Genomic DNA, 25,646 nt, shown 5'->3' with positions numbered 1-25,646 from the left:
ATATGCAATAACTGCGGCAGACATTTACCTTCACTTCCTTTTTAAGTATTTCTTTATTTTCATTGGCCTTTGGCGCAAATGGCAGCAAATTTTAGATGAATATTACTCGTAGAGTGACAGGACCACAGGCATATATAAGATAAGAATAAACATTACGTCAGAGTGCATAAGGGGACCCCTGAATAATCATCGTACGACAAGGCGCAGAACGGAAAGTCGAGTCACTGTTTAAATTTTGGAGAAGATGCTTATTGCAATAATAAACAACATATTATCACAGGATTTAATTTCTTTTACTTACAACATTGAATGGTGTTGAAAGTCCTACCTGTTGTACGTAAAATGATGAAACACTCTGCCAAAAAGGAAGAAAACACATTTTTTCTAGTGCATAACTTCCATAGAAGATTTTGACAAAAGCTTTGTGTCATATACCATACTAGTTGTTATTCAATTGCCTATCGCCTGGTAGGTTAATATAAAGGGGAAATAATAATCCTTGAGTGAACATTTTTTTCTTTGTCTTCCAATGCACAGAAGTAAAATTGACGAATAAATAGTCATTTATTGACAAATGACGTTCAAGATAGCAATTATAACAAAAGACTAATTGAACACCAAGTTTCTCCCCTCTTATCTCTGTACATCATAAAAAAAGAACAAAGTGCAATTTTTACTTTTGTGTCTTGGAAGAGAAAAACGACTGTGCTTGCTCATGCCTATACACTCCTTTTTATGACCCACCAGAATGATAGGCAATTAGATTGCCTTTTACATGGTTATAAACAATTAATATGTAGCCTAATCCGTCTATCAGCAATCAGAGCTTGGAAGATCTCTCTCTCTCTCTCTCTCCCTCTCTCCCTCTCTCTCTCTCTCTCTCTCTTTGAGGAGTGAATATCATCGCATCCCATGATAGAGATGTATTGTGCAGAATGTAAGGTGTATAGGTTATCACCGAGTCATGACAATCTAATTTGATACTGATCAAAGGTTATAGAGAAAAAAATATATATATCAATATCAGGAAATTTGGTGCAATGTTGTGTTTGCAAAGTATTTTCTTTCCTCTCCTGTTGAAAGAAAAATTATCACAGAGAAATACCAGAGCATGAGGTTATGGCATGGCTATTTGGATCGCACAAATCCTACGAAAGATTCTCGTTATTTTGTACACCCGGAATCTAGTATATCTTCATAGCATGAAATGTGACGGAAAGCGGTATATACAAATGTACACATAATACTAGTGTATGTCCAATCATTCAGTCAGTCTACCTGTCAAATTTATCACAAAATGTACGCATAATCGGGGTATTAACTGATTGAGGTGAGGTGTGGGTGGTATTGTTGGGTATTGGGATCTACACTGTACGTTGAAGGAGTCACAATCATGTGACAAAGTAAGGCATTTATTGGAGAGGTAACTGTATAGCTTGTCCTCTCGGTCTGATCTAATGTCGAATCTCAAAGTCTTGACGATTCTTGCAATTCTCAATATACATTGTACCGCAATTATACACAATGGCCAACATACGAATTATTGGGTGAATGGGGTGCAGTGTTGATGCTAAAGAGGGGTTTTGAAATGGGTAAAATTTGGTTGTGATGGAAACAAGGCGGACTAACTTTTTGGGGATTTGTGTAGCTTCATCAGCATTTCCATGGAGTGTAGCTCCAAGGCATTTCCAAGTACTCAATGCTGGTGGGGCAGGATGTTTGGGTTGGCTCAAGTTGGTCGTAAATTGTGGTCTGGTTATCCTTAAATCTGGGTATGGATGTTGTCTGAAACCTGCTAGTGGTATACTCAAGGGATGATTTAAGGCATAATTTATTTACCATTTGCAGTTGAAAAAAAAAATCCAGCATTAGTGATTTAAAATAGTTCTAAAATGTGAGTTAGGGATAGAAATAACCACTGTAAAAATTTGAATCCGTATAATCTATGTAAGTGTCGTTATGATACACAAAATGTGAACAACAGTTATAATAAAAATGTTTAAAGACCAAACCGTCTACAGCTACGGTTTGTTGAGAAAAACTCTGACATCTCCTTACATTTTAGGCTTTAATGCGAAAATTGTATATGGTACTGGTAGGATGTTTTGTGATACAACAGACCTACAGTACATATGCATCAAATGTGATATCTTGAACATTTTTGAAATCACTGTTCCCAAAGATAAACTTTAAGATGAAAAGTGTTTGTGGAGGTCAATGCACGTTGGAGGGACGGAAGGAGGTAAATCTGGTCGTCGTATGAAAGGGGGAGTAACAGCATAATGACCAACCAACGAATTGCTCGTACTTTTGTTTTCGTGTTACGTTGCAACACATGTTCATGTATTATTATAGTGCATAAGTCTGCACAATTCAATTTGTTTTCTTTAACTTTATATCTTAGAAAGGGTAGAGGCATTATAAAATTTAAAGGATACACTTTGACTTGGTAACTTGCATAGTAATACACATAAGACACGGAAACCAAAGACGAACAAGTAGTCTAATATGGGAACAAGATTCGCTTATTTAGCATGAAAGAATGACGCTTCAACACGATTTAAATTTCCCATGTGTCATTTAATGTCATATCCGATTGAGATGTAATTAAACGAAGATATCCTACTAATGGCAATTGTTGATAAATGTCACCACTTCAGCATAGATGTCAACACCACGTGAAGCACTTGGTGAGTTAGGATCTATTGTTTCTTGAAGGCGTGTCATGTTGTTCTGACTTAGATTATTTAGTGTCAATGTCGGTAAATTCGGCACGGTCAATGTAGGGACATTTCTGTTGCCTCGAAAATCTGTTGGCATTCTTTGATGGATGTCAACCTGATTTTGTACACCCCTGTATCTATGTCGTCTAACCATGTCAAGTATCCAAGCCTGAAGAGGGGTCCGGCCATGCAAAGAATCCATGTTATGGTTATTCCACCCCCTAGCAAATGAAGTCAAATTTCTTTGTATACGATTTAAAAACACGTACTGCAAAGCAAACACATGCACTTCGTTGGTTACATTTAAGATATTCCGATCCTCCATCATGTGGAACAAATTATAGTACACGTGGAGGCAGCGGGAAAAAACATCTACCCAAAGTCTTTCTATACGTTGATTATGAACAGACCGTCCGGCTATAACACTACCTCTCCTCAAGCCCCTCATCATGAGAATGTAACGAGCTACCAGCCGATTTTCTCCCCCGTGATCACAACGTAAACGCTGAGGAGTGCCATATGTCGTGGTTCCGCGCAGGAAGAAACCAAGTGTCGTATTTGCTCTGTTGTTGTCAGCTATTTGCAGGTGCGTTATTAACCGGCTGTATCCATCGATACATCCACTAACAACGAACCCCCACCTGAAAAGAGAAATAATACAAACAGAATTATCACATTATTTTACAATGTGAAGACACTTGTGAATATTCCAGACATAAATATCACTTAGATTATTAGTATCAATTACATATAACGCATGTTGTATAGTCTGGTGCTGTGTATGGGAAGGAAAAAAGGTTCTTTCGGAACGCCATCCAAGCGTGATGTACAGATAGGGAAGAAGCAGCGAAACGGCTCCGAAAGAAGGCCTATATGTGGGGTTAAGGTTGTTGCAGAACCCACAGCAAGCCATCGATTAGGCATGTTAGGAGGTCAAAAAAAATATCAATGATCCACAAACTTTGTAGTGACATTTCAAACCGTTTCCCTTAAGTAAGAATTTTTTCTGAATTGAACAAAGGGGAATTTCTAAAACAAAGGCAAAATGATGCCCTAACTTCCTCATTAACGAAACAATTAGAAAAAAAGAAACAAATCAAATGTGTCGCGTGTAAAACTGACGTGGATGTATCATTCCATCATAACTTTACCTGATCAAGGCATGATTTCCATCAATGTGCCAAAGCGAATTCGCACCAGCAACAGAGTATCTTCGACGTTGTATAGTTCTGCCCCACCTGATCGCTGTCCCACCTGGGTCGACTGCTCGTAAGACAGATCTTACTCTATCACGAGCAACGAATATACCTCCTTGACGGAGAAGAGACTGCATGCTTCTCCACCCTGCATTCGGAAATCGATGGTGATACTCCCTCACTAAGATGTTCAAATCGTCATTGTCTATATTGTCAAATCTGTCTCCCACATTTGCCTCCCGTCGACGGCGAATAATTGTTCGTCTCGACGCCGGTGAAAATATTCTTGTCATGTCGGTTACTGTTACACGATGATTGGAAAGAAACCGGATTTGTTCGAGAGTAATATCATAACGTGGAGAGCCTCTTTGGCCATCAGAAATTCTTTGACATTGTGCTACTTCCCGGGGAGCTGGACGAAAAGTGTTAACGTAGTGTATGAGTTCTCTAATATTCTGTGATACTCTCTCCATTCGTCCTCTCAGCCTGTCGTATGCTGCAAGTCTTGCCACATTTTGCAATACTGCATTTAGCTCACCAACAGATTCAGCAACATTCTCTGGTGTTGGAGATTGAGTGAGTCTCCTCTGAACAGTTATGACAATGACCTCACAGCGGTGCAAAAAGTTGTTTAAATCGGGAAGGTTTGCCCTATCTTCCCGTCTTTCCAGTGGCATTGACGAGGCGTCTTGCAGGAGGTGTATTATCTGAAAAATATATATATATTATATATATACATAATGAGAAAGAACGCATTTTAGCAATTTGTTTTCATGCAATCTACCCATTTAATGTATGTCTTTTGGAGATTGGATCATGAAATATTGAAAAAGACTGCAATGTATTCTTAGAAAAATGTTGATACGTGTTATTTTTCAACTGTTGAAGACATTGCAATGTAATGTTTTGATATTGAAAAAAAAAAACCAAACAAACATGAATTTAATTTTTACACGATCTATACGTAGGAATGCCTTAGCCTACATTTCAAAAGTATTATTGCAACCACTAAAATTGCAGATGTTTTGAAACGTTATTTTTATTGGCTTAATCCTAATGCCAATTTTTAACCAGTTGTAGCACCCTTTCGCTTCTTTTTCTCCATCCTTTTCGTTCTTGTTCATGTTGATTTTGTTATAACGATATAGTTTTAATCTATATATTTCAATCATTATTTTGTCATCATTAATAATGGCTATCCTACTAACTGGACACAACGTCGGCTACTTTAGCTATATACGATTATCTAAAGGTCAGTTTTATAAGTATGGACCTTTTCATGACGGTTGCGCATATGACTTCGATTCAAAACTATTGTTTGGACATGCAATCAATCATCACTGGTTGTACTAGCTGTGTTCTACACACCCGCTATACCAAGGAGTGTCTAGTAATTCCTAGACTATACTGAAAGAAAGAGTTTTGAAGAACAAGTCGGCTACAGCGATCTGACTTCATTTATTTCAAACTTGATCAAAACATGTAACAAAAAAATACAAAAACATGTTTACATTCTGGTAATCTGAGTCAGGCAGATAAGTTTCTTGGTATAGCATTTCGATCTATCAAAAGGAAATTTCAAATGGTGGAACGATGAAGTCTGAGTTCTTCCGGGTATTTATTTATTTAATTTGTTTAGCTTTTATTTCATAATTCAGTATTAAAGGCAGTAAACATAACAGTGAAGGAAGCCATCTTATAAACTTAAGGTCCGATAGACCGAAGATTGAAGAGTAAACGTGACTATTTCAAGTTTAGAAATCAAAGAAGAATAATTTGTTTGTGTCTTTGTGTGCGTGTGTGTGTGTGTTTGTGTTTGTGTGTGTGTGTGTGTGTATGTGTGTGTATGTAAATGTCCCCTTTTGCAAGGACATGAAGGCAGACTTGCGTGAAATATTCTGCCCCATTATTTTTGTCAAGAGCTGGGGAAAGGAGTTGTTGCTTTTGAAAGAAATTGAGCGCTTCTATAGTAATTATTTGTTGTAAAACTTGTACTGTTGAGCGTGGATTTCGAGTAGGTTATGTTTTGTAGCCAGCATGCCGTTTGGGGTGTTGTGCGTGTATGTGTGTATTTTTTCCCATTTATTTAAGCCAGTCCTGTACTTTCAAGTAGTATATCCACCACTGCGTTAAATGGAAATAAAACGAACACAAGGGAAAGATCATACGTTTACGTGATTGTTTATTTGTACACTGCTGTCTATATACATTGTATGTGCAACGGAAAAGTGATATCCTCTCATAATGCCACAATTGTGATAGGGTCAGTCCCTTCCCGAAGTTGTAACTGTATTCAAAGCAGGACTAAAACCTGCTTTGAAAAAGACCTATATTGATTGTTTCAAAATACACAATAGAAACAATACAAAAGAGATAGTAGATTGTATATTTCTGTTTCCCATCTGCCAAGGAATCCCTGAGAACTGAAGACCTTTCTCTCTCTAACAAAAAAATCGAGTGAAAATATTACCTCTTAAAGGAGTGAATAACAAGAAAAAGTGAATCTTGAGTGAAACTGGAATGACTATCATTTGAGTACAAATGTAAAAAAAAAAATCACTCAATTTTGAATGACACCAGGGATCACTCGAAGATTTGAATGATCCCTGGTGTCACTCTAAAATGAGTGAAAATGAACATTTTTACTCAAAATTCACTCCAATTTCACTTTAATTTCACTCTCCTGTTATTCACCTATTCAAGAATTAGCAATTTAAATAATTTTTTTAAAGGGAGTTCGAACCATTTGATTTAGTGGTTTCATTTTGGAATGAACCAGAACAGTAACATTCTATTGGACCCACTTAGTTAAGCTATTTTGGCTTAAGAGTTGGACTGGAACATTAGAAACCAGAAGAAATATCCTAGTTAGCCCACGAAAACCTCAGGGAATAGTCCAAAACTGATTGACCATACCACAGATATAAAATCCTCGTAAAATGAATAGTTGCAGCCCATTAAAATCAAGCTATCGATTGTGGGTATATTTGGTAATACAAAATAAACAATGACCTACGTACACTACAATTTACCATAAATCCTTGAACCTAAAGGCAACTTAATATTACGTATTTGTCAACACACACACCATAGAAGTAAAATGAAGAAAACAAGTGGAATGATATGAATGTAACAAGCAAAAGGCTCGTCATACTAACTTTTATTTCAGGTGGAGTGCGTTTACCCCTTTAAACACCGATTTGCAACGTATTCTCCCCTTCTATGGATACATATGGATACATTCTATGGAAACACACACACACACACACACAGAAAAAAAAAACAATTTACGTGTAGGCCTACATACTATTCGGAAAAATGAATCAATGAAAAAAAAAAAAACATGTTAGGAGTAATAATGGATAAGTGACGGATATCTATTTGTGATGATGCTGGGCCAATGGCAATGGTGTAGGCCTATATATATTTTTGCAACGTACAGTATGTACTTACCAAAAGTGTGCAAAGAGAGAACCCCTGCAACCATGAAAACATGTTGGCTTTAATTGGTCCTGCGACGTACAAAATCCAGATTTGTGTTTATGAAAGCAAGGATATGTTACCAAGGAGTCCGATTGGTGGAAACGAGACCAAATGGATGAAATGTCCGGCAACCGGATTAATAATTGCTAAAATGATAACAGAAATGGCGTTAATTTTACTAAACAGTCAGCAGAGAGTACTAGTATTTGGTGGTTAATGTCGTGTAAATTGTGCTGTTTCACTGGGAGCCATTTCGAGTTCACGTGTTGTGTGAAATCCTTTTGGGATTTCAAAGGCAACGCAAAAGTGAGATTCCACCCCTTCCCCTCCCAGCTCCCTGGCTATACAGTCAGGGACCCTGGATATCGAAAGGAATGGAGACTATGGCACCAACGGTATAATAAATCTGTCAGGGGATTTTGAGGGTCAGCAGAGCCCCGAGGCTAATTACGTGCAGAGGGAAAGCAATGCTCTGAGTGCTCGAGGTGGTCAAACGATGGATGACATTTCATAGAATAGATTCCCCAAAAGAGAGAGGGAGAGAGTGGCAGAGAGAGAGAGAAAAAAAGTAAGACCATGAACAACAAAAAACATGTACAATGTTTTGAGATTGTCTGTGATTGGCAGGAACAATGTACGTGTGGAGCACGGAGAAATAGTTTCGTACAATTTTAGGTCTAAACCGTATGGCTAAAACCACACAAGCATCCGGGGGAATTGTTTTTCTCGTTCATTCATGCTGCAGGGATGAATGGCTGTCTAGTTTAAAACAGGGAGGTAACTCACCTCCCTGTTTAAAACCAGCGTTGGCTAAACACTACAGCCGTTCCCACACCCATGCATGTATGTCTGTCGGGTTTTCCGCGTCCTAATTGGCTAAAACCCTACAGCCGTTCCCACACCCATGCATGTATGTCTGTCGAGTTTTCCGCGTCCTGATTGGCTAAAACCCTACAGCCGTTCCTACACTCATGTATTTATGTATGTCTGTCGGGTTTTCGCGTCCTGATTGGCTAAAACCCGACAGGCGTTCAGTAATGGGATGCAGGGACGTATGGTTGTTCGGTTAATGGCACTTCGGCCCGTGCGAGTGACAACCATACAGGCATTCTAGGGCTGTACAGTTGCACAGTTGCATAGTTGCACAGTTGCATAGTTGTACGGTTTCTTGCGTTCTGATTGGCTAAAACCTGACATCCATTCCATGGCTGTATAGTTGCATAGTTGTACTAATTTTGACTCCCCTCGCCCGCCATAGGCGCGGGGCGTGCATGCATGCCATCGCCAGTCGGATGTGTACTAGTATGTGGAGGTACAATCCTACAATGTAGCATCAGATCCAGCTGGCCCTTCTCTCTGTCTACGCCTGTCTACAGATCTTCGGTAGAGGTAGAAACTTATGGTAATACAGCTGTATTTGCCGTATTTTGTGACTTGGCATGCCTTCATATCAATGCAAACATAAGTGTGGGAGATCAGCAAATTCAGTCAACTGACCATATTCCGAGAGTAGAGCTAAACATTACTGCCCGATACAACAGTCCCACACGTAGAGATATTTGTAGGCCTATGCTATAATGCGTGTTTTTGTGACCTAAAAAAAAAAAAATGCATGCTACCCATAATTCGACCATAATGAACGGCAACGCTGTCTGACATGCTATTAGAATTTAAGAAACCTGTGTCACGGCCGTGGAGGTTGAACTTTTGGTGAAGGTTTTTTACATAGAGTCTGTTTTTACTCACTGGTACAAAGCAGCTCATGACAAGTCATGGATCATGTGGTATCATTGCATTCATGCATGTCTATGTAAACGGTTTAACGTTAGATTAGAGGAATAGAGCATCTTTTATTGGACTCAAGTATTGTGAGCATAGTCTAGGACGTTCCTTAGTTCTGATACATTCTGTTTTCTACACATTACTACTGTGTATACAAACTGCTCTTCCACATCTGCAGTTGTGAGTGAACATAGAGAGCTGTTTGTAACGTTAGTCCTTTCCGCTTTGTGCTGGAGAGCCACCAGGTCACAAGATTTGTCACAACACAGTCACCAGGGGCACAGGGACAGTAATCACACATGTTCACACACTGCAGTCATGCCAGGAGGAGCTGGTTGTCTGTAGTTGGAAGAGGCCTGCCCTGGGCTAAGTGGATGATTATTAGGGGACAAGCTGCCTGAAATTGTGAAGGCGGAGATATTGATCATATCTAGGCCTAGACACTTCTACTGTAAAAGTGGAAATTTTCGCAGTGTTGAAATTTTTGCGCATTTCGCGCAACCAGAAACTAGCACGAAAATAAAAGCACGCAAAGATTTTTGCTTGCCATATGTTCCTGTGCGTGATGTCTTAATTCCGCGAAATTAAAAATACGCGAAACTCTTCTCACCCGGCCAAGCGCGAAAAAATTAGTCGCGCGAAAATATCCACTTTTACAGTACTCTAATTGAATACCAACTACAATGTACCATGTATGTCTTCATGTATAGAGTTGTCTAAGAGGCAGCTGCACCTGAAATACAGACACCACAGTGTACGCCGGTTATCTGCAGACTTGGTCTGTTGATATAACCCGTTGAGGACGAGTCCCTATTATTCGGGGAAGTGTCAATAGGAAATGTGTGTTGTAGCAAAATCAGCTTGTCCTTAACGGGTTAAAATTTGCATTTTGAATGTTTGCTGGTTTCTTGGTACTATACCTTGGTTATCATGCCACAGACGGGAGTAATATCAGACACACTTGTCATGCTAGAAAGGGGGTGTATTTAGCAGCATTCTTGCAGAATTCTTCTCATAGCAGGGCTGAGTTGTCACTCTCAAGTTATCATTTACCTTGGTGATTTGTGCAACTGGAATCATTTTAGTCATAGATTTTTTGGAAAAAAAAAGGACTTGGCAATCAACAATTACCCTGTACAATGTAAACTATGTCATTTCAGGAAAAGGTGACTTGCATGCAGTGCATTTTTCTTTGCTCACATTCCCACAGGATCAAGCCAAGCTTCGAGGCCTCTGGTAATGGAGGGACTACACCAGCCCCGCCCCTGTGGGTGCAAGGGCATACGGACTTGCCTCGCTTGTGAGCGACACGGGACCTCGGCGGCACCTCCTGCTACCTCTTGGAACCTGGAGGTATTGAACCGAACTTAGTTTTCCAGTACCTGCTGCTTGCAATTTGCATGATTTTTGTCATCAAGAAATCCTTAGGACCAGCAGTTTTCTTTTGTTATATTGAAATGTAGCACAACAGTAGAATATCTAATAAAGATTATGTAGTTAATCATTTAGGACCTGAATTTTTACTTTGCTGTACTGAGAATTTTGTTATGACCATTTTTGTTATTATTGGAGTGAACTGTATTATGTTTTATTGTCCCCTATATTCAACACCCCTCCCCCCCCCCCCCCCCCCAATTGTATAGCAATATTCATGCAGTACAGTGGACTCTCATTACAACGAAGTCCTTGAGACTGGCCAGACTGGCACTTATCTTTCGTTACATCAAAATTTTGTTATACCCAAACAAATAATAAAAATACATAGAGCAGATAATGTTGCAGCCTGAATTTTTACTTTGTTGTGACCATAATTTCGTTATAAGTGTGTTCTTTGTAGTGGGAATGCACTGCAGGTGGGAGTTATACACGTGTATGTGTAGTACTCGTAGTTACACCTAATGGATGTAGTATTTGCCTCATTGAGGGTGTGATGAATTGCGAATATGAAATTCCAGCTCTTTTAATTTGTTTTGTGAACAGTGAACTACAACTTATGTTATGTGCAACACTGCAGGCTGATTAAGATATATGTTCCATTATCAAAGTTTTTAGTTTAACATAAACAAGTACCATGTGCAATGTTCAAAAGAAAAGAAGAAAGAAAGAAAGAAAAGTGAATGAATAGATAAACCAGAGTGTAGCACGAGAACCTGACATCATGGCACTTTTGCTGCTTAGGACAAAGTGAATCGTATGTTCAGCCAATGCCATGGTCACTTGTCACAAGTCCAGTACAATATTCCAAGTTTTTATCAATTTCTGTTACATCACTTTCCTCAAATCCTGTATAGTAAGGATTTCGTAATTGGCATATATTTTGAGAGTTCCCTCATATGCACAGTCAAGTAAGATATTGAAAAGAGAGTGGACTGAGGACTGATTACCAAGTTGTTCTTTTTTTTCATGTTCTTCACACAGCAACTGACAGAACAAATATAGTATGATATGATTTAAGAGGTTTGGTCTAAATTAGCCCCACCCTGCCTGTCCTTGATATACAATTTGAATTGCTTCTCATTCAGGCCCTGTGGAGATACTGCTATCTGTGCGGGAAGGTGCAGCCACCTCATCATGACCCAGGTGCCCAAGTATCCTCTTCAGGTTGTTGCCCAGTTGTCCATGACAACGGAGGATTTCTTCTCCCAGGCATCCTTGTGATACCAGATTTCATAAGTGAAGAGGAGGAGCTGAAGATGGTGCGCATAATTGACGAGAGTCCCTGGAAGCCCTCTCAGTCTGGGAGACACAAGCAGGTTAGAGGTGGACCCTTTGTCTAGGAGCTGCTGTCCTTTTACCTTCGGAATGGGATGGAGCATGGGGGTGGGGAGAGGGGAGAAAGACTCGCATATCGTTCCTCTGTGGAGAATTTCGTGTTGAATAATGCCATAATAGCATATGAAAACTAGAGAAGCACTCTGAGAGCGCAGACCTCCGCCAAGCAGTTAATTTCCACCAATAATTATGTTCTTCCAGAGATCAGTGATTTCCACCCATACGTATTGCATGCTAAAAATCATCCAAATTCACAAATATCGAAGGCTTTTGTTACGTCACCAACCCTCAGCTGCGCGGCGCGCCTCGCAGTAGAGCACGCACATTGGTGCGCGTATGAAAACCTCAAAAATATGCAGCTTGTCCCAGTGGTAGGGTCAAGATCATTGACCCTACCTGCCAAAATATTGAAAATCCTTCATAAAATCCATAAAAGTGTCCGGATTGCTGCCAAAATTTAATCATCTGTTCCTTGTGTCATTTTCAACCTTTCCAGCAAGTTTCATCCAAATCGGTTTGCGATTTATTGAGTTATTTTGCACACAGACAAACAAACAAATGGTAACGAAACCATAACCTCCTCCCTTGGCGGAGGTAAAAAAAAAAGTTATAATGTAATCTGTTAAACTCTGTGAGTACCTCTGGCCCATTCTGTGCATTTAATCTCAATGACATTTTCAGATGCTGGTTCATAGAGGGTTAAAATGTTTTATCTGTGTCTATATCTTCTTAATCAACCCTTTCTACACTATCCCATTTTTATCAGACATTTCGTGAAATCTATTTCCTTTTCATATGTGTTTTAATCTCTCTAGGCTAGATTCAAGATTTACTTTTATGTGATCTGCTTGCTGTGTAGGGCTGTATGACATCATTTCATTGAAACAATGCCCTTCAACCATTGCATGCAAGCAAATGGAATAGTCACAAATGAAGGCACTTGTGGCAAAGCACCAAGAATGAGTTTATGCCATACAAATCTGTCATTCCACAGGAAAAACATCCAATGATTTGCAGGTCAGCTTTGCATTTACTGCTTATACTGTATGCATTATTTCTCTTGGCAGGATTATGGACCAAAGCCAAACTTCAAGAGGAAGAAGGTCAAGATGGGTGGCTTCACGGGGCTTCCGTACTTCAGTAAGCCGCTGGTGGCTCGCATGGCTGAGCTGGAATCGCTGCAGGACTTTGTCCCTGTGGAGCAGTGCCACTTGGATTACAGGCCAGATAGGGGCTCGGCCATTGACCTCCACTTCGACGATTTCTGGCTGTGGGGCGACAGGCTTGTGACAATCAACCTGCTCTCTGACACATTGCTGCTGCTGAAACGGGTTGCCCAAGGGGCAGAAAATGGTCATGAAGCTGAACTGCCATGCACTGCCGATGAATATGAAGACTCTTGCGCAAACTCAAATGGTGAGACGCATCAAAGCGAGACATTCTCTTCCCGGACGTATGCCGTCGATGAGCTCTTGATACCAATGCCACGAAGGAGCCTACTTGTGCTGAGTGCGGATGCAAGATACAAGTGGCAGCACGCGATTCCCAGAGGAGCCATCACATCACGACGGATAGCTGTCACGCTGCGGGAACTTACGCCTGAATTTTTGCCAGGAGGGGCCAGAGAGACTCTGGGTAAGGAGTTGCTGGACATTGCCTTGACTTACAAAGGATCAGTCGTGCAATGAAAGTACATAGTGGTTCTGCTAGCAGGATCTAGCAGCTACCAGCTCTTTGTTACAGTCTGAGTACCTTCGTTAGGTGTATCATGATGTGGAGTGGGGCATTTAAGGAATGGTGAGCCGGCTCAGTCAGTAGTGTGCCTGCCTTGCAATCAAACAGTTCAAGTGACTCATGACTCAAATGTCTCCCAGACACCAACACTCATGTGGTTTCATGACATTTTTTTTTTATACTGAGTATGTTGATGATGCATGGTTAGTGAAACTTTAATGAAACATAATACTACTTTGTGGGATTTCACCCTAATGCAAATTTCTCTAGTTGACATTTTAAAGAGTATGTGCATATGCATTCTGCTAGTATGCTGTCTTTCTGCATCCCTTTAGACCCAGAGGTATCTTTCATTATGACGACATATAACATACACGTAGCTGAAAGGAGACATTACATATTATGATGTAATTAAATGCTACATGGTCAAGAGTGATCAGTATCATATCATAATCCCAGACAAAGAACAACATTGTCACACATATCTTCACTATAATATACATAGCTATATTTTCACATCATCCAAATCGTACCAATAAATAATGACGCAAAACAAATATATACACCTCTTCACGATACTCATGCAATATGGAAATGAATCTCAAAAATCTGAGATCCATGCATAGAATGAAATTGGAAGATTGAATACACAAGGCAGTACTGGGCTACATGTAACAGGTACAGAAAATAACAAAAAACAAAACAGAATAGACAAATTCTCACCCCTATTCCAAGTCAGTCATAATATAAGGCATATAAATTTCAAATAATGAAGAGACAACTTTTGGATAATCACATGTCAGTGTGAAATGCAACCTGTTTTTCTCATCCTTTGCAGCTGTGTCGGAGCACAGTAATTCATTACAAAATATGACACAAATGGGATTAATAATGTCACATTTGCATAAGGTCCCTACGATCAGATGAGAAGCAGCATGGTTGTAAGAAGAAACATAAAAACATTACCCATGAAACTCAAGTCCTGAAATAGGCTATTATTGATATTTGTATCGATTCATTGTATAAAATACAGCTGATTAAACACAAATTCCACATGGAATAACCTATGAGTGGAAATCTTACTGGTACTCCTTATATTCACTTGTTCTTTCTTTATGTTTGTGCGCATGTATAAAAGTTTGTTCTGGTGTCTACCCCATTCTGGAGAATGCAGATGATGGAAGTCAGTGTGTGCGGTGGGCTAGGACCATAAGATTGATTTCCATTCCTGATGATGAGGAACTTTTGGAACGTGTACGATTACATGTTCACAACATTTACTAGAGGTACACGCAGTTGCTATGACAATCCCAATTATGATTGAACTTTCACATCTTGGAAGTTTAAAAAAAAAATGCTCCAAAGAGGAGCAGATAACCCAAACTGACTGATATAAAGCGATGGTTATGATTTGTGGAATGACTCTTGAAGACTGATAGAGAAGGAAAAGATTCAGATGATAAAGACACTGCTTTTGACACATCGGTGGTACAATTTGTAGCCTGAATTTGTTATAATGTTCAGCAGGGACATCACTACATACTCCTTCAGATGTACATGCAAAACCTCTTATCCAGTTCACAATCCTCATTGTTTGGACCCCAGCTTAAGACCAGCTTTTACAGAACATGTTCAGTTCAGTCAACTGCATCTGACTTATGGAATAATCTATTTACATGTTCATAATAAGAAAGGCTTATTATTTCTATTTTTGTTACTATCATTATTCTATTCAGTTTGATGATGCTAAAAAAAAAGCATTCCATATATAATTGAAACATGATATAAACTACAATCCTCTATGAAAAACCTTCTAAATGGCACCATGAACACTTCTCAAATGAATACTTTTTTTTTGTTCTCTCTTTCAATGGGCAAGTAATGACATTGATACAGTATACAAAACTAATGCTACACGACTACAAAAGTGATGTTACTTTCAAAAGATGTTACTTTTCACAAAGTGAAGTGACATCCACAAGTAGACCTACTCTCTTATAGTATTTTGTTCAGAGTGTTGAATATATACAAGTAGAATACTGACGATGTGGCCATAGTGTTGAACCATACTGAATTGTGGTGATACATATGAAAATATATAGGTCGAGAAGAATATAACTTTTCTATTGTACATTCATGCTCAAATTTCAGCAAACATCCTGATTTTGATTGAATGCCATAGTGTGGGCTGTAGTTCACCTTCAATGCAGCCCTTAGATTTACTTCCATTAACAGGGAGTTCTGCTTGCCTTCTTCAATATTTTTTTTTCCCTAATACAAACAGAACCCTTGACAATACTCCATCTATATTGTTTGCTTTCTGATTTACTCCTGCCTCCATTTTTATTTTGTCATGTCAAACAATGTTTAGCTCAAAGAAAGAACTGAGCTTTCAATTCATGATCAGGTCATTCATGATTCTAATAAACAGCTACTTTGCATTGCCGTATAATTTATCTAATACAAAGAATAATACCATAGGTTGGTGAATTGAGCCTGTCTTTTTTTCCTCACAAACTAACTGGGCTTTCATCCTTTTTGAGCCTGTTATTTGCGGGGTGGGGTATGCTTTGGATTTAAAAAATATTAAAAGTTAAACTTTTCCTAGAAACAATGGTTGAAGCGTGAATAAATCTGCTGCCACATTTTACTTTTTCGACAGTAGCCATTCCCCCCCCCCCCCCCCATTGAGTGGTGTTATTTCTTAGCAACTCTCGTGAAATTAAAAGCTCTCTATGTGAAAGTGGAGACCAGTATTTACCATCAATCTGAGTTCCTAAATACCTAATTTTACATTTGATTATGTAAAGATGCACTCACTGTACCTGTTAACCATTGAAGTGTATTTTATATAGCTTTGTTTCCTCCAAAAGTACAGGATTTGAAGAGCCGTGTATACTGTAAATGTGGTTGCTTTATGATACTTGTATATTACAGTGTGTAGAATCTGTATATTCCACACCATACATTCTAGCTACATTGTCAGTACAATTTATCAGTCGCTCGTACAATTTCTTTCAAAATTGAGCGATTCAAAGTTCATGATTCCTCAAACTTCATATGTTCACAAATTTGTAAGCACATAATTGTTCACCATAACAATCAACACACCCACTATGATAAATGAATATTTAACCCAAATACAAACTGTAGTACTTTTTGTTCATCAAACATATTGCATCATCAACTCATATAAAAGAAAAAAATGGGGGAAAAAAAAAACAAGCAAATGTCTTCAAATTTAAATCACGTTTGTTCCTAGTTCATTGCATAGTTCCTGTATATTTACAAGTTCGAAAGAGCCTGAGAGAATTCGGAAGGCGGGAGACGAAATTGGCGTCATGAGCAGCAAACGGATGGTGACCTCAGTAGTAGGGGTCAGAAACGTCCGTCTGCACACCACCATCCTCCCCAAAGATCTCCTCCTCCCACTTTGAGAGCTGGTGCACGAAATCTCGGTGGGGTCTGATGTTTGCCTTGCAGCCCTGTAGGTGTTTGTAGGCAGCCTGTTTGGGGATTGATCACAGAAGGGCATGGGGATGATCAAGAGTGAGAAGGATAACAAATGAAACATCAACAGCACAGCGAGAGATACGAGTAGAGACATATGGCAGATGAGAGATGGAGAGATAGAGAAAGAGAGAATACAGGAGGAAAAAGAGGGGGAGGAGGAGAAGAAGAAGAAGAAAAAGGATGAGGAGAAGGAAAAGGAGAATGAGGAAGGAGAAAAAAAGAAGAGAAAGAGATATTCAAGGAACAGTGGGATCTCTACGTCTCACTGTACAGTGGATTCCCGTTATAACGAAGTCCTCGGGACCGGCAGTTTTCTTTCGTTATAACGAAATTTCGTTATAACCGAATGAATAAACAATAAAAATACATAGAGTTGATAATGTTGCGGCCCTAAATTTTATTTCGTTGTAACCGGAATTTCGTTATAACCGTGTTCGTTATAACGGGAGTGCACTGTACCTAGTTGATCCTTTTTACGAGCCTGATCGTGCAGTGATCATATGACAAAAGTTTTTGGATGGAAAAACTTTGTCTCAAACCACTTAATCATGCAACTTAGAGTGTGTAAATATTTGCCATCATGGAGTTCTCTTGGAGGAAAACTATTTTCAACTAATACTATGACTGAATAAAAACAAAGTCCTGCTTTGAATACATCACATTTGTACAAAGCGTGTGTATATATTGCATTAAGGCACCCTCAAAATGGAAGGAAACCATAAAACAGTGACAAGGAGGGGGTTAACAGGGAAAGAACATGGAATAAAGTACTGTAAAAGTGGAAATTTTCGCAGTGTTGAAGTTTTCGCGCATTTCGCGCAACCCGAAACTAGTGCGAAAATAAAAGCACGCGTATATCTTTGCTTGCCATATGCTCCAGTAGTTGATATCTTGATTCCGCAGAATTAAAAACACGCAAAATTCTTCTTACCCCGCGGAGCGCAAAAATTAGTCACGCGAAAATATCCACTTTTTACGGTATGTGTATGTATAAAGCAAGTCGCAAAAAAAAAAAACAGCTTGGATAATGGTACATCTGGTACATAACATCTCTTCAACAAGTGGGCAACAGTTTTGTTGGTGACCTACGGTTGGTTAGAATATATTCACCTTTAGAGGCCACTTATAGTGGTGCATGAGGTAGGCCAGTACGGCTGAGGCGCTTCTGCTGAGACCGTGTTCACTGGAGACGAGGACTGGGCTCTTCTTTGTTCCATGGTCGCCTAGGATATGTGATAAAAATGGCAAAATTGCTGAGATTTGACAGAAAGATGCTTTGGCTTCATATTCACTTTCTTTTGTGTGATAGAATCACTGAAAAGATATCCCACGGTTAGACTTGAAGAATTGTTTTCAGTACTGTAAATGCTGTTATTTTTGCGAGGGTTAAAATTTCATGAATTTTGTGAATCACTGTTGGGCCGCAGATTTAACATGCAAAAATATTGCCACATGCTATGATGTGTACTCATAGCTTTGTGCACTTACAATAGCCTCAGTGTCAAATTGCAAAAACATCTTGCAAAAATGTCTGTGACCTCCTTCGCGACAATATCTGCATGTGAAAGTAACAGCTTACGGTAATCTGTTGCACAAATATTAATTTAGTGTTATCATCAACATCTACTAGGGTAAAATCTTTTTTTTTTGGGGGGGGGGGGGTGGGCAAAAAGAGATTTGATATGCTTGTATTAGATATAGGGACTACATACCTTGGCTGCACAGACAATTATGACATGTAACTTGAGCTGAAAATGAGAACAATAAAAAACTGAAGAAGAAGAAAAAATATCTGTCTTAAACCTGAAGCAGTTAAAAAGTAGGCTCAATTTCACCTTGTATAGTCACAACTGTGCTTATTTTTCTTTTTCTTTTGTCTTCATTTTCCAACTGCATTCTATCGAATTCATTTGATGCTACATAGTCAAGTGCTTTCAGGCACGCTAAGCGTCCAGCGGTTATTGGGGCTGTACAACCTTCACTAAAGGTAAATACATAAAATACTTGAAGACATGAAACAGGTGGGGAACAACACAATACAACTTGGACACTGTGGGAGAGGACTGATGAACATCTTTTTGAGGATGAGAAAAAACAACAACCAACAACTCACCAATGAAGCGACAAACTTCTGCAAACTGTGAGAGCAGGTCAGCCTCGTTTCCATCTGGGAGGGAGCAGTGCAGTAGATCCACACCATTCAGTGACTCTGATCTGTAGATGCATTTTAGATTGCAATATTATTAAGAGATCAGTTGTGCTTAGTTGTGCAAGACTATGGGATTCTTCGTTTTGACTGTACGTGATCTGTGATCCAGATGCATCTGTATGCACAAACCAAGACAATCTTACAGATCCATATTACCCGATTGAATCCCATTTTCTTTGCTCATTTTTCCACTAATAAAAATCCATATCTTAATACAAAATCTAATCATGGTGCAGTCCATCAGGGTTTCATGAATGTATGCAATTGCTTCAGCAGTCTATAACTATTTTGATTCGTTGGCAATCTGCCTACTCAGGCAAATACAAATGAAGGGCCCATAGGGGGTCACTATGATATCCCTTGCAAAGAAGTTCTGCCTGAGAGGTAGATCAAATGCCAACCTGTCTTTTCACAGCATCCACCGATCTATAAATGTTCCATGTTTTTAAGCACAGTGTTTTTATAAACTGATGTGACCAAAACTGAATATTTTACTCTCATTTAAAGGGGATGGCTAGTAACTGATCAGTGGGAATCAGTGGGAATGCTGGAGGATGATAGTTCCAATCCTTGTGGGATTCATTTAAGAGTACATTATATATCTATTGTTGAGTGAAAATTGTTTGCTTCAGAATGGTCTCAAATTCAAGTAATGTGCAGTTTAATGTTTCCAGGTTAGCGTGCCTGGTCAGTGACGTGGCATTAATCTGCACATTACTTGAATATGAGACCGTTCTCAAGCAAATAATTTTCACACAACAGTAGATATTCTTAAATGAATCCCACAAGGATTGGAACAATCATCCCTCAGCATTCCCACTGATTCCCAATGATCGGTTACTAGCCATCCCCTTTAAAGTTAACTAGGACTTTTAATTTTATTTTCATTTCATTCTTTTATTTTTTTTTATTTTTTAGTTCAGAAAAGGAACAGCATTAATTCTTTTGACTTACAATTCTTCTGCATCTTGGGATATGTGCAGCACACCTTTGATCTTCAAATCCTTCCTGACCCCAGGACTACATGACTGCTGGTAATTTCCCAGATACAGCTGACCTGGAAGGACTTCTACAGGGTATGGTCGCAGTTCGTCAAGCTCTCGAGGCATATATAAGATCTGTGGAAACGGAGTACGACGCAGGATACAACTTTATACTCAAAGTTACACAGACACTGGATATAGTGTTTTTATGTTTGTACATGAATGAGGTAATGTTTTTATTGTGCGACATGTATTGTAATTACAAATTGCAGACATGAAAGTGACCATGTTTTTTTACCAAGAAACTGAGCACAGCTTCAGTGAAAGAACAAGAGCATCCACAATATGTGAAACAAAATTATACAATCTTCAGTAGAAGTATACCTTGATATTACACACACAATAAACAAAAACACAGCTTATCGAGGTCCAGCCAATAACAGAAATCTTAAAACAACTCCAGGTACTGCAATCATGCCTACACAAAATGACCCATAGTATGAACATTTCCTGCTAGCTGGGGGAAAAAAAACTACTGTGTCGTAATCTGCACAGACCATGTACTGCTGCATGCCATAAAGGAGCACTTCATCATTTTCGAGTCTGGAATCAAATCTGATTTACACTAGGTGTGTAATTTGCAAATCTTGAGGAATTTGAAAAATGACATTTGAGAAAAAAACAAACAACTAGAACAACAACAACAACAACAACAACAACAACAACAACAACAACAACAACAACAACAACAACAACAACAACAACAACAACAACAACAACAACAAAGCCTCAACAAGACACCCATGATACAATACCTTTTGTGTTCTGAGGAAGGGATAAAGTGCAGAGAATTCCTCGTAGCCTCCCCTGAGGATCTTGACTGGGTTCCGGCTGCCCATCTCAGCCATGACCTTGGCACACTTGAATGCCGGACCTTGGATGGAAACAGAAAAAATACATCAGACTTGCCAACATAGTTCCAATAAAGAAATCATAGTCATTGACAAACATATACCCAACCAACACCATCTTTTGAGCATTGCAGCATCTGCTTACCCTTGTGCTGTGTGAGCATTTTAATTTTCTGATAAGGATAAATCAACATTTGAAAACTGACTTTGCTTTACCTTTCTCTTTCACAACAATTTGCTTAGTATGCTTAGATTTACATATATCTATCAAATTAGTAAAATTCTGGTCGCCTGAGACCCTTGAACTGCAAATCTCATAGAAATTGAATTCTGCTATTAAATGATTTTTATCTCTTGATTCATGAGTTTAGGTTTTAAATATAAAGGTGATGCTTCTCAAAAGGGCATCAGTATCCTCTGAATAAGTATGATAGCCATAAGGCTTTGTCCCTTGTATACAAGCCTTATCGACATAGTTGATGAACACAAGTTATTAATTTTACTTGCACAGCTTGCTGCAATTTCTATCACTCAATACTTTCAATAGAACAACTGTTTCACATTTGTTTTCAATACATCCTAGCAGAGGAAATCCGAGTAATAATTGATATAACATTGAAGTAGATTGTGTCTGAAAGCCTTGCCTGCATGATGCTGTAAATACGCAACCACTGAACTAGCTTACTTCTAGAAAGATAAAACCCATACTCACTGTCTCTCTTTGACAGACTTGTTGTGTTGTTATCTAGTACGACGACATGCATCTTGCATTCGAGTTCAGCACCATAGGGAACCAGAAACTTGCCATCTTCAGCCTGAAATATTGTAATGGAGAACAGAATGTTCAGACAGAGAAAGAAGACTTTGCTGATGCTCCCCCATCCCCAAAAAGCATACAAACTAAACCCCCCCCCCCCCACACACACACACAGAAACACCCAATCTTTGCTTTCACCATGTATGGTAGTTCACAATGCCAACATTCTACTTCAGATTTTAATAAAATGCCTTCAGTTGTAGATGATAAGATAATGAGAGCAGTGAAGTACAAGCAACAAATTACTGGAATTTTGGTTGGTAGAGGACTGACAGGAATCTTTTCAAACAATATTTTGAGGCTGTCTCAAATTGGTGATAGCTGTAAGCTGATAGGACAGACTATGCTGTAATACAAAACAGAGAAATAATGATAATGATAAACATGAATTTCATGAAAAGATTAGTATGAAACGAAACATAATCAAACTCTACTTAACCCAAGATGAGTTTTCTTTTCTTACAGAAAAGTCATACGCACACATTGATTTCTTTTTCTTTTTCTGAACATCATTTATGATTTCTCCTGTTATAGAAAAGGGAAGACAATACTACCAGACTCAGAAGGAATTGGAACAATAAGATAGTGTAAATAGAAATTAGAGTAAATAGAAAATATTCATGAAAAAGAGAAAATACTTACTCTGGGAGCTCTTTTTGATGTCAGGATGTGGCTCTCATTGTATTCGTTGGTTTGTCTGGCATCTAAAGAAAAATAATTGGTAATAATGACATTGTGTATGGAACTACAAATCACTTTCGATTCTCATAATGCACACATCAAAATGTAACAACAACTTATACCTGAAGGATTTTTTCCCCCCAAATGATTCTCTACATGCCAAAACTATCCCTGATTTTTTGTGAAACATTCTTCATGAAATCTTGATCACCCAATTGAAAATCCTTAAGCAAACAAAAAGTTGGGATTGCAGATATTTATCTTAGAAGTGGTATCATATCACTACATCACTCCAAACACATATGACTTGAGATGGATTGCAAGATGTTGACAGATGGGTCACAGCAATTGTGTTGGAGTCAGATTCATTTTGTAAATCAATGTCCACTACCTGCAAGTGAAGTGCACATCATGCATTGCATGTACACTAACTTATGATTTAAAACAAACATGCTTTTCTTGATCTGTTCATGCGCTGTATGCTGGTAATAACATATAACTACATCTTACTTGAAATGGAATATTCAGGTGGGAAAATAATATTGAGGAAACTCACCGAGAAGGAGAAGATAATTTGGATCACTGAGAGCCGGATATACAGTAGCCTGCTGCAAGATGTTATACAATTCTGTCGGTTCACATGTAATAATCCTCGTTCCAACTTTGCTGATGAGTGGAGTAGAACCCTGGACATGAATAAAAAGCAAAGACATGGCGATATTAGCATTTACTGTACGAGCTGAAATTTTCACGGTGGTTTTATTTTCGCGAATTTCGTGAATCGCCTTTGAACCGTGAAAATAACAACACGTGAAAATAACAACGCGTGAATAACTAAGTTTAGTTAGACCCTCGCAACCGCGAAATTAACAACTCGCAAAAATGTCCTCCAAGTAGCAATTTGTGAAAATATCTGTACGCGAAAATTTCAGCTTGTACAGTATATGGTACATTGTATGTGCTTACTTGTAATAAATCATATGTCTCAAAATCTTAACTTCATTCAATGTTCTAATTTTCAAAATTCTTACTGAATACCTATGACCTACAATCCTTCTTTACTGCATACATCATAATGCACTGAAAGTTGATATATCAGTAATGAAACAGGAAAATTGGATTTATCAAGTGCAGGCTTCAAAACAATATGGCATCATTCAATTATGGATTTGCACAAGAGAAATCGTTTTTTTTTTTAAAGAATACTTTGCACTCATTATCAACCCAAGAACTGAAGAGTACTGTTCACAACATACATTTCATGAGCATAATATTTTACAAAGATGAGATGTGAGTTACAGTAATTGTCGAGCAGTAGAATTTGAGAATATCAGTCGACTCATGAAATTTGCAACATGAAAACACCATGAAATTAATACCGGTACATGGTAGTACACACACAGTTATACAGTAGCTATGTAGATCAAGCAGTACTTGCATGGCGTGTATTAATACACCAAATACAACACCGTTAACCCATTTTAGACGATCCGATTTTGCTATAGCACATCCCACAGACACCTGCCTGAGTATACTTAATTGGATTAAAAACAATCTGAAGTGCGCTGATTTTAAAACATGAAGGATACATTTCTTACAGAAGAAGAAAAAGCAGCAGCTTCTGTACCTATTCCACAAAAATGGAATTAAAAAAAAAATGGCTTGAGGACAAAGGTTGAGGTATCTTATATCAAAAAATATTCCAATTTTCACATAGATTGTAGAAATCTCAGATTTTGCAGGTACTAGATTTCTGTAATATGCAAAAATGACAGTATAACATTCACAAGTGTCTCTATGCTTGCCGCTGCAATGACTAGGACCCTCCCAGAAGACGAAAAGCGTAAAGTCTTACTCTAGCTCTAGATCTACAGATCGAGCGAGTTTTGCACAATACACGCGCTAGTATGGAAAACTTAGCGGTTGCTAATGGCACTGAACGGGGAAGTTAGGGGTCAGTGATAGTGGTATGACGGTCTCTACCGTGAGCACTACGTCTAGCGTCGTCATATCACAGTAATCATTTGCGACATTTTACAACCAAGCTAACAACTATCAAAATGTCATCGATAACACTTACCTTGTCCTTTGACTTGGAAGACATGCCGATGATCTGTATGTTTTCAAACTGGCGACAAATAACCTTTTCTTACATTGTTCTTTAGCTCCTACTGTAGTGTCTTGCTCAGCAAGCCCTGCGCACGGTACATTGTAGGTTCTTCCGGGTAGTAAACGTACGGCGAGTGCTCATGCTTGTAACGCCTCCTCGTTGCTAGGGTGCTGAGTGCATGTGCACATGTGCGTGTAGTTATAGCTCGTGGGCAGTGCCCTTTGTGCGTGTGTGTCACTAGTGGGGTTCACACCTAGGTCCCTTTACCTTAAGGTTTTCTAAACCTCGAGGTTTTGTAAACTACGAGGCACTAAACTCCAAGTTAGCGTAGATGTAGACGCATGTAGTTTAGAAAACCACGACAAAACCTTAAGGCGAAGACACCACGACAACACCACAAGATTTCATTAGTGAGGTTCACACCTAGGTCCCTTTACCTTAAGGTTTTCTAAACCTCGAGGTTTTGTAAACTACGAGGCACTAAACTCCATCAAGTTTATATAGCGTAGATGTAGACGCATGTAGTTTAGAAAACCACGACAACACCACAAGATTTCTTAGGGTGTTGTCGTGGTTTAAGCGCGTAGTCTAAGCGCGCTGTGGCAGCGCGCTTAAACTATGACAGATGTGAACGGAGTTTTGTTTACCACGACGCTCAGTTTTTGCCACAATAGTGTGCAACCCTATGTGCAAACTAGGCGCCCTTTATTTTCTATCGTAGTTATCTTTACC

The 25,646-nt window shown here is 38.8% G+C and overlaps 2 protein-coding genes across 3 annotated transcripts; one reads left to right on the top strand and one right to left on the bottom strand.

Annotated features, from left to right (window-relative positions):
* Nucleotides 1–8,714: 8,714 nt before the first annotated feature.
* On the top strand, nucleotides 8,715–14,773 carry LOC140226948 (alpha-ketoglutarate-dependent dioxygenase alkB homolog 4-like). Of its 2 annotated transcripts, none has more exons than XM_072307377.1 (4): nucleotides 8,715–8,804; nucleotides 10,395–10,537; nucleotides 11,707–11,937; nucleotides 13,024–14,773. In XM_072307377.1, the coding sequence occupies exons 2-4, from the start codon at nucleotides 10,424–10,426 to the stop codon at nucleotides 13,642–13,644; spliced, it is 966 nt and encodes a 321-aa protein (XP_072163478.1). In that variant the 5' UTR covers nucleotides 8,715–8,804; nucleotides 10,395–10,423; the 3' UTR covers nucleotides 13,645–14,773. The 2 variants fall into 2 exon arrangements, with proteins under 2 accessions (XP_072163478.1, XP_072163479.1); XM_072307378.1 differs by having other exon boundaries at nucleotides 8,746–8,791.
* Nucleotides 14,774–16,392: 1,619 nt separating this feature from the next.
* Nucleotides 16,393–25,376, bottom strand: LOC140226947 (serine/threonine/tyrosine-interacting-like protein 1). Its single transcript, XM_072307376.1, has 9 exons — nucleotides 24,885–25,376; nucleotides 23,361–23,490; nucleotides 22,766–22,827; nucleotides 22,019–22,121; nucleotides 21,211–21,329; nucleotides 20,367–20,530; nucleotides 19,317–19,417; nucleotides 18,314–18,426; nucleotides 16,393–17,196 (listed from the first exon to the last, which is right to left on the bottom strand). Exons 1-9 carry the CDS (start codon nucleotides 24,906–24,908, stop codon nucleotides 17,056–17,058), a joined length of 957 nt encoding a protein of 318 aa, XP_072163477.1. The 5' UTR covers nucleotides 24,909–25,376; the 3' UTR covers nucleotides 16,393–17,055.
* Nucleotides 25,377–25,646: the final 270 nt, after the last annotated feature.

The sequence above is a fragment of the Diadema setosum genome, chromosome 4 (genome assembly GCF_964275005.1).
Source record: "Diadema setosum chromosome 4, eeDiaSeto1, whole genome shotgun sequence".
NCBI classification, from domain to species: domain Eukaryota; kingdom Metazoa; phylum Echinodermata; class Echinoidea; order Diadematoida; family Diadematidae; genus Diadema; species Diadema setosum.
The sequence above is the reverse complement of the archived record's forward strand: the minus strand, read 5'-3'. Positions and strand labels throughout refer to the sequence as shown.